Below are 9683 nucleotides of genomic sequence, written 5' to 3'. Positions count from 1 at the left end.
GGGTGGCCTCCTCCGCTACACCAGATATTTCCCCAGACCCAGAGGGGCAGCCCCGTCTTTCTCCTCTCCCGTGACCACAACCGCGGCGCACATTTACGAATTTCAAATTTCGAATCCCGTCGGCGACCGGAGCCAACGTTCCCTTGCCGTCCCGCACAATCCATCCTCCCACCCTCCGGTCCACCAAAACCTTCACCACCCTCTCCCACCGACACGTGGGCCACACTCACGAACTCCTACTCCCAGCCCCACACGTCAGTGGTCCACCGCCCGTCGTACCCGCACCAACCAGAGCGCGGCCAGCCTGGCGACGTGGGGCCCAGCCTAAACGGCGACCGAAACGGCCGTTAGGTTAACCGGGCCGCCGCCGAGGCGGCTATAAAGGGGGCGAGGGGGCCGAGCGGGAGAGCCACTACACATCCGGCGTCTTCACAAACGCCGGCTCGATCCGCCCGTCTCCTTCCTCCTCCCGCTCCCACTTCACACCCTTCCCAGATCTCGTCGAGCTCCCCCCACCCCCGACTCGAAGATGAGGGAGTGCATCTCGATCCACATCGGGCAGGCCGGCATCCAGGTCGGCAACGCGTGCTGGGAACTTTACTGCCTCGAGCATGGCATCCAGGTTCGGCACCGCTTCTCCCCCCTCCTCTTCCTCCGCCCGTCGTGATGTTTCGTTTGTATCTGGTCTCGATTGGCCGGAGAAGGGTTTTCCGTCTCGGGGCTTGTGGATCTGAGTCGGGATTCGAGTTTGGTGCGAAATGTTTGCGGTTTAGTTCTCAGATCTGTTCTGGTTCGGGCCATCTAGGCTGTAACTGGTGCGCGATCTGAACTACGTTGTGTGGTTGATTGGGTTTGTGTTCCATTTGGGTTAATCTCCTGCAGGACGCGATGTTCACTCCACTGATTGTTGTCGGTAGTTGCGAATCAGTCACACATGATTAGGCCTAGTGCTTCTCCGTAATTGATTTGCATGGATTTATAGCTTTAAATGCAATTATAAATGTACCTGTTGATTTCGATCTGATCTGTTCATGTCGTGCCCGTTGTATAACTAAATCATTTGGTCTTAATTTAATTTCGGAACAAGTACTTTTTTATTTAATTTTGTTGTGCGGGTTGGAGTAGATCTGATTTAAAATTGCAGTATAGAGACCAATGTTTTAACTGTGCACTCTAGGCTTTCATGTATTACCCTACAGATCTGATTAAGTAACTAGTCTGTATCATCGTGTTCAGTTTCGATTTGTGATGCCATTATCCCCTGCATCCAACTAAACATCTCGATTTTGCCTGCAGCCTGATGGCCAGACGTCCGGTGACAAGACCATCGGAGGTGGTGATGACGCCTTCAACACCTTCTTCAGCGAGACCGGGGCAGGCAAGTACGTGCCCCGTGCCGTCTTCGTCGATCTCGAGCCCACCGTGATCGACGAGGTCCGCACCAGCGCCTACCGCCAGCTCTTCCACCCCGAGCAGCTCATCAGCGGCAAGGAGGACGCAGCCAACAACTTCGCCCGTGGCCACTACACAAGTAATTCCCCAAATCCCGTCCCCGTTTCATACCAGCATCTGACTCAACAACCATTGTTGATTGCTCACTCATGTGTGGTTTGCTTTTGTCCCCTGCAGTTGGCAAGGAGATTGTGGATCTCTGCCTGGACCGCATCCGCAAGCTGGCCGACAACTGCACTGGCCTTCAGGGCTTCCTGGTCTTCAACGCCGTCGGTGGTGGAACTGGGTCCGGCCTTGGTTCGCTCCTCCTCGAGCGCCTGTCCGTGGACTATGGAAAGAAGTCCAAGCTGGGATTCACTGTGTACCCGTCTCCTCAGGTGTCCACCTCTGTTGTTGAGCCCTACAACAGTGTGCTCTCCACCCACTCCCTGCTGGAGCACACCGATGTCTCCATCCTGCTCGACAACGAGGCCATCTACGACATCTGCAGGCGCTCCCTGGACATCGAGAGGCCCACCTACACCAACCTCAACCGCCTCGTCTCTCAGGTACCTTGAACTATTCGACATTGCCCTGCATCTCAGATAACTTTGTACTTGTACTCCACTACTGTGTAACCTGTGATGTGAAACTGATGCTTGGAACTTGTGCTGCTCTTGTCTGCAGGTGATCTCATCACTGACCACTTCCCTGAGGTTCGATGGTGCCCTGAACGTGGACGTGACCGAGTTCCAGACCAACCTGGTCCCGTACCCGAGGATCCACTTCATGCTCTCCTCCTACGCCCCAGTCATCTCTGCGGAGAAGGCCTACCACGAGCAGCTCTCCGTGTCCGAGATCACCAACAGCGCCTTCGAGCCCTCGTCCATGATGGCCAAGTGTGACCCCCGCCACGGCAAGTACATGGCCTGCTGCCTCATGTACCGTGGCGACGTGGTGCCCAAGGACGTGAACGCGGCCGTGGCCACCATCAAGACCAAGCGCACCATCCAGTTCGTCGACTGGTGCCCCACGGGCTTCAAGTGCGGCATCAACTACCAGCCGCCCACCGTGGTGCCCGGCGGCGACCTCGCCAAGGTGCAGAGGGCGGTCTGCATGATCTCCAACTCCACCAGCGTCGTCGAGGTCTTCTCCCGCATCGACCACAAGTTCGACCTCATGTACGCCAAGCGTGCCTTCGTCCACTGGTACGTCGGTGAGGGCATGGAGGAGGGCGAGTTCTCTGAGGCTCGTGAGGACCTGGCTGCCCTGGAGAAGGACTACGAGGAAGTCGGCGCTGAGGGCGGCGACGATGAGGAGGGCGAGGATGAGGATGACTACTGATCTTCTGCATCGCTCTTCGGAGGATGCTAACTCCTCTGCCTATCTTTACTGTGTTGCTGTCCTGTTCTTGAACTTGTGTCTGGGTGTCGAGTTGTAAGCCTGAGAGCTTGCTGTGTCGGTGTTGAACTGCTTCATTAGTACTTCGTGGAACAAGTATCTCGCTGAATTTGTTCTGTCCTGTTTGCTTCCGTATTGTCCTGTTTCATTAGCCTGTGCAATTTTTTCTTTCCTTTGTGTCCTGCTCTTGCTGAATGCTGATCACAGAATACTTAGGCATTTGTGTGTGTATGCTTCATCCATTCTGTGCAATGGATTGTTTCCTAACCTCTTTCTATCGGGGTGATAATGACCAAATAATTTCAGCAATTAGTCGATGCTCTTACTGTGAATTGCCACAGACATACGAGGAGACTAGCCACCGATTTATCTCCACTCGGCGCATCGTTTGCATCGACCACCAGACGCCCGCAGACATGGAGCGACGTCGGGTCGGCATAGCCCAACCTTGCTCATCTCAAACCTTCCTTTTGCTTATTATCAGCTATGCAGCATGTTAGTGCCCTTCAGCTGTTTGACGAAATTCCAATGTTGTTGACAGCTTCAAAAGTAGTTCATTTTCGCCACTTTGTTAGTTGTCATCGGCAAACCTTCTCAATACTTTTCGAACACTAAGGCTGGTGCCAACGCGGGCGGCGTCGGGCGGTGGAGCTGGCGCCCGGCGTTAGGGCGCGGTACCGCCAGCCTATAGCCCGCGTTGGAGGCGAGAGGGAGGCGATAGTGGTGCTAGTGGGGGCGGTAGGGAGGCGGTAGGGAGGAGAGAGAAATGAGAGCTCTCATTATAGCCCATGCATTGGCAAGGTGGGATAAGAGTGGGGTGAGAGTGAGGAAAAAGCTAACGTGGCGAGGCTATAGTGGGGCGGTGCATTGGCACCAGCCTAAATCAAGTTTCCAATTTCAGGTACAACTAGCCACAGTTGCCACCCATCGAGTTAGATCTTTATGCTCTTTACCACCTACTCAATCAGGTGATCGTCGCAATTGTCATGTTAGTTCATTTGTCCGCTCAAGAATTTTGTCGTCCTCTCTTGATTCCAGGACCTTTTAAAGTCCATTGCATTCCGATTGCGTTTTGCTAGAAATTCATTATGATTTTTTCTCTTATTTCCTCATGAGTTTGTTCATTGTGGCTCTGCAGGTATAAATTTGATCTCATTGTCCGCTGGCATTCAAGATCAACACAGTTGCTCCACTGGTCGCGATTCCCATGCTGGAATTCAGTTTGACTGTTCCCTCTTATTTCCTCATCTGAATTTTTCTTCGTTGTTCTGTAGGTACAAAACTACAAATTTGACTTGATTGTCTACCGCCATTCAAGTCAATGTTGCTTCACTGCCACCAGTCGAATCATTGATGCATACAGCGGTCCAAAATTTAACTACCTTGCCTGTCAGACTGTTCTCTCAGGCTTGGTCGTTCTATTCGCCTGGAACTCTTTCTCCGAGGAAATTGCACATGACACCATATGTTGGGGCATGTTTTGCAAGGAACCACAACCATGACTTATTTTTGCACAGAACACCATATTTTGTTGTAATTGTTGCACAAAACACTAAGTAGGGTCGTTACCTCGTTTGATACACAATTAGTCCCATAAGCCCACTGACAGTATATACGTGGACTCTGGCGTGGATCCCGACTAGGACCTGCCGCATAACTCTTCCTATTGTTCGACCCCGCCGCCACCATCTCGGTCTCTAACCATCGTCGTCGCCTCCCTCCTCTGGAATTAGTCCACTTTTTCATTCTCAATACTAGGGCCCGCCCCTGGTCCAGGGGCAAAATGGTCGAGGGGTAGGTAGGTTCTCTGGCGCAGGCGACGACGGTGGTGGCAACGCCTGCTGCAACGCCTGGATGGCCGCTTCGAGGCCAATCCATCGGGTACGCTCCTCGGGACGCCTGTGGCGTGGTGTAGGGAAGGTGTACCATGAACACTCGTCTTTCGTTGGCACGTACTCCTCCTCCTTCACGGGCAGCGGTGGCAGCGGTTGGTATGCCTCCTAGGCCTCATTGTCGACATCATCGTCGTTGAGGCCCTCGAAGGGCGCCTTGATTATCTACCGCCGAGCATCGTGCTCGGCCTCAAACCACCATCTCCACATCGGGGAGTCGAAGGTGTACACCGGATCCCGCTGCAGATCCAGTTGGAGGTGGGCTTGGCTGCGGAGGATCTCCGGCCGGCACGCGGAGCCGCGCAACAGGATGGCCGACACCAGCCTCCACGCCTGGTTATTAAGATCAGCTAGCGCGTGTGCGTGGGGACGACAAGTGATTGGAGCGCGACCGCGATCTTCATTTATTAAGACCAGCCTGTATTTGTACATGTGTGTGGGCCCGCGTCTCCTCACCTCCCTCGGCCACTAATGGGCGGGCTCGAGGATTTTCCGAGAGGACACGCGCATACACGTTGCCTTCTGCGGGCAGCACATAACCAACCCATGAGCCTAATTGTGTGTCAAACGAGCTAATATCTCTATTTAGTGTTTTGTGCAACAATTACAACAAAATATGGTGTTCTGTGCAAAAACAAGACAAGGTTGTGGTTCTCTGCAAAACATGCCCCAACATATGGTGCTATGTGCAATTTCCTCTCTTTCTCCACGCGACGTTTTTCCTGGGCACCGAACGGTATGGATTTTGGGTTCCTGCAATAATGATATCTCTCACTCACTCAAGTATACGGGGCTGCTAAGATTCATAATGGAATAACTCTTTTTTCCCAGATCTAAGTTTCAGTGGAATTTTATTGTCAGGTACGTTTATTTGTATTTCTCGGCCTGCAAGATTTTGTAGCTCTAGAATCCACTTAGAGTAGTCTGTTCAACATGACATATGTATAATTATTGACAGTCAGAAACTCTTCTCTCCACCATTTCTCCCCATGCAGCCTTGCGGAAAGAAGTACTGCCCTACAGATGGTATGTCAGCCCAAATTCCCCCTTTTCTTGATTAATTATTATTTTTCCTTTTGTGCTTTCATTGAGTTGAAACATAGGTGTCTCCGTGTCAGCATACAGTAGGTTATGCTCTGGTACGTGTGTACTCAGAGTATGCTGGTTTGATCTCTTCGAATCATGTGAATGGTGAAACCTTCATTTCTGAAGACATGGCCAACAATCTAAAACTGAGGGAAAATTTAAGAGCATCTCCAGCCGCGTCCCCCAAACCGTCCTCCAAATCGAGCCGGATTGAGCGTTTGGGGGATGTGTTTCGTTCGTGCCGCGTTTGGGGGACGTCGCTCCCCAGTCGCGTCCCCCAAACAAAATTTCGCAAATTTTAAACTTAACTAGATTCGATTAGATTCGTCCAAACTTACATAGATTCGGACGAAATTTGACTAACTGTAAAACTAAACCTAATCTAGAACCACTTGCGGCGGCCGGAGGCGTCGTAGTACTCGCTGGAAGTTGTACATCTCGTCGGTGACGACCTCCTCGCTTGACGCGCTCGTCGACGGGCTCGTCCTTCACCAAGCCGCTTGGTCCTGCGCTCGCCGCCGTCGGTGAGGTCCACCGACGGCTTGCCGGAGTCGCGGATGGACATGGCGATCGCCGCGTCCAGGTCGCCCCTCCGGGCGTCCTTGTCGTCCATGGACGCCAAGAACGCCGCTCGCAGCCCTCGGGCAGTCCTCGGGGTCGTCGCCGCCGGCGATGAGCCGCTGCCGCCGCTCGTACTCCGCCGCGGCGCCGCTGCGCGACGCTTCCTCCGGCTCCTCCTTCACCTCCGGCTTCGGGATGAGGAGGGCGCCGCCGCGCCTCCCTTGCCGCCGCCCGCTGCCGCTACCGCCACGCCTCGTGTTGACGGGCGTCGCCGGCTCCTCCTTGACCTCCCGTTTGGGGACGGTGTAGGGCGCCGACCGGTACGACGAGGACGGCGTCGATCGCGCCGGTCCCGAGGAAGAAGAGTGCGAGGAGGACGAGTACGCCGTCCTCCTCGGCTGCCATTGAGGAGACGGCGGCGGCGGCGACGGCATCTCCAGCCCTTGGAGCGCCGTTGCGGAGGCCGCGGATGACGTTCTCGAGGGTGCGCCCGGAACGCCCCGCAACGGGCGCGGCCTTCCCTGTTCCAGCTGTTGGGGCCGCCGACAAGGTTGTCGGTCGCTGTGCATCTCGATGTCGTACTTCGCCCGGAAGTACGTCGTCCACCGAGCGTCGTTGTCGTTGACCGCCCATGTCGGATCCAACCGCTCCTCGGCGGTGAGTTGAGCCCGACGGGCCTTGATGGCGTCCCTCCATTGGTCCGTCTTCGGCTCGGCGGCGGCGGAACGCCAATGCCGTTCACGGCCATCTTCCAGCCGCCGGCCTTGGCAGCCGCATGTCCGGCGGGACCGGATACCGGGCGTGGTACGGCGCCCACGCCTCCGCCACGGTGAGGCTGCCGCGTCCGAAGCCGTTCGCCGCGGCGATCTTGCGGGAGGACGAGCTCGACATTTTTTGAGCGGCGAGGAGAAGATCTGGGAGGGGGGAGGCGGCGGCGACGAGAAGGATTACGAGCGGCGATAACTGCAGAGCGTCTTAAAACAGCGGCGTCAGCGGGTGGTTGCACGCAATAACTCCGGCGCGGACGGCCACGCGGCCATGCACGACGAGACGCGTCCCTGCGTCGCCTGGGAAAACAGGGACGCCATTAACGCCGCTTGACCAAAGGTAGGCGACGGGGTTTTAGCCTTTCGTGCCGCTGACGGGTCGGCCCCGCGTCGGTTGGCCTCGCTTTTCGTTGTGTCCGGCGTCCCCGGAGCGTCCCCTGTGGGACGGGGACGGGCTCGGGGCATCGGACACCGTATCGGGCCGCGCCGGACAAAAATGAGCTTTGGGGGACGCGGCTGGATCGCTTTTTTTTTCCGGCGCGCCCCAAATCCCTTTGGGGGACGCTTTGGGGGACGCGACTGGAGATGCTCTAAGGATTTTATTTTTTGAGAATCACTTAAGAAAATCAGATTTGCGTATAAGAATTCCGGTTTCATTGCAATTCATACCTAAAATAAACATGAAAATCTCATTTCCAATTATATTTTGATGAGTATTAAGCACCACCCAAGAACGTAGCATGTAATGTTTTTTCAGCTACAGTAATTAGTAAAGCTGAAGTGCTATCCCTATGGTGTCTTCATAATCTTTGATTAGCTAATTGCATTTAGAATAAATACCAAGTTCCATCTTTTGTTGATTCTGACTTCTTGTAGTTGCTTTCTGTAGAACAGAGAAGGTAGAAATATATGAGTTGGCGGATTTATTAGGCAAGATACAATCTACATATATAATCCCTTGCATCATCGTGTCCTTTGTAACTTCAAAGGGTAAATAGCTTAGTTGACTATTGTTGATGATTCCTTCGGCCATGAAACATATTAGGTGGCCGCGCATGCCTTTCTCTCAGCGGTTTGATCCCTACTTTCAGGTGTGTTTTGGTTCTCCTATTATTTAAAATTCTTACATAATCATTATGAGTATTGCCAGTACAATATGCTTTCTAACCAAAAGAATCATGTATTATTTTAAAATATGAATTCATCCGTGAGCTTCAGGAAAAAAGGAGATAGATAATATCGGTGCTCTAGTTTGTCTATCAAACCCCAAAAAATGTGTTATCATTACAATGTGCAGTTGAACAAATTATACATGGCAATATTTCCATGTCTAAACTCTTTTGCCCCGAGAGCACATGATCTAAAGAAACTTCCACTTTCATATGACCCTATTTTATTCTTTAATTCAACATTGCTAACTTTGAACGTTCAAGTGCCCTTATTGAAGTCGGTATAAGATAATAGAGTAGGGGAGTGGAGTTTTGGCTCCCGGTTGCATTTGCACCTGACAGCTGAACCATCGGATAGTGCTGTGAGATTGGTGTTCTGGGGACAATACTCTGACACAGCAGTAGCAGAAAAATAGAATACTATGGTGGAGTATTGTACAATCGTAGCTATGCCCGACTGAACAGTAGCGAGCGATCACGGAACAGAAAGTGCATGATTACATGGACCGTGGTACATGATAACGTTGCAGATACAAATGCTCCCGGGGAGACGATGGAGTTCGGCGTTCGCGTTTCACACATGTCACTCCGAAGAATCACTTGTGGGGGCCTGCGTAGAGCCGTAGACTACTTCCGCATATGTGTGTGAGGCTAATAAGAAAATGTACGGTCGAGTGTCGAGGGTTTGCGCCTTGTAGTAGCAAATATAATTTATAATTAATTTGCACTTCAAAGGCCACAAAAAAGAAATAAATGTTTTTTGCTTTTGAAATGAACTCCAACGGGCTGCTAGACGCCCGTCGCGGTTCGCGTGGTTCAAATGTGAGCCCCAACTACCAACCTCATATGGATCGCGGGATTGTTATAAGCTCATTTCGAACACATTTATCCACTCGGTTTGCGGTGGCCGCGGACGACGCACATGTCCATGCATGTCTTCCCGAGAAATAAATGGGCCCATGCGTTAGTAGCCGAGAGAGGCGAGGAGTCTCAGGCCCACACGCGCACTGTTTTTCTTAAATGAAGGTCACCGGCCGCCCTCACTCTAGTCCCCACCCTCATGGAATCTTCCCAAACCCCGGTGCTCCACCCAAACCCTAGCTACCTCGAGGCCATGGCGGAGAAGGGAGGTGGTGGCTGGTTTCGGCCCGGTCGAAACGACCACGAGGCCTCCGGGTAGGGTTACGGTGGCCCGCGTGGCGGCAACGGCAGCCGCCCCTGCACCCGCCGAAAGGCCACCGCGACCTCCTTTGACTCCTTTCTCGCGCCTTCCTCCCGCTTCTCGTGCCCGCGTGAACGTCAACATGTCGCCGACGTGCCTGTATGTCGACATTGAAGCGCCGCTCCCCTGGCTGGACGCGTGATGACCCACAAGT

General features: G+C 53.3%; 1 protein-coding gene across 1 annotated transcript; it reads left to right on the top strand.

Moving 5' to 3' along the window:
• The first annotated feature begins 426 nt into the window (after positions 1-426).
• On the top strand, positions 427-2963 carry LOC124703860 (tubulin alpha-1 chain-like). Its single transcript, XM_047236103.1, has 4 exons — positions 427-622; positions 1297-1531; positions 1630-2000; positions 2119-2963. The coding sequence occupies exons 1-4, from the start codon at positions 530-532 to the stop codon at positions 2773-2775; spliced, it is 1356 nt and encodes a 451-aa protein (XP_047092059.1). The 5' UTR covers positions 427-529; the 3' UTR covers positions 2776-2963.
• Positions 2964-9683: the final 6720 nt, after the last annotated feature.

The sequence above is a fragment of the Lolium rigidum genome, chromosome 3 (assembly GCF_022539505.1).
Source record: "Lolium rigidum isolate FL_2022 chromosome 3, APGP_CSIRO_Lrig_0.1, whole genome shotgun sequence".
Classification (NCBI taxonomy): domain Eukaryota; kingdom Viridiplantae; phylum Streptophyta; class Magnoliopsida; order Poales; family Poaceae; genus Lolium; species Lolium rigidum.
This window is presented reverse-complemented; position numbering and strand designations above follow the sequence as displayed.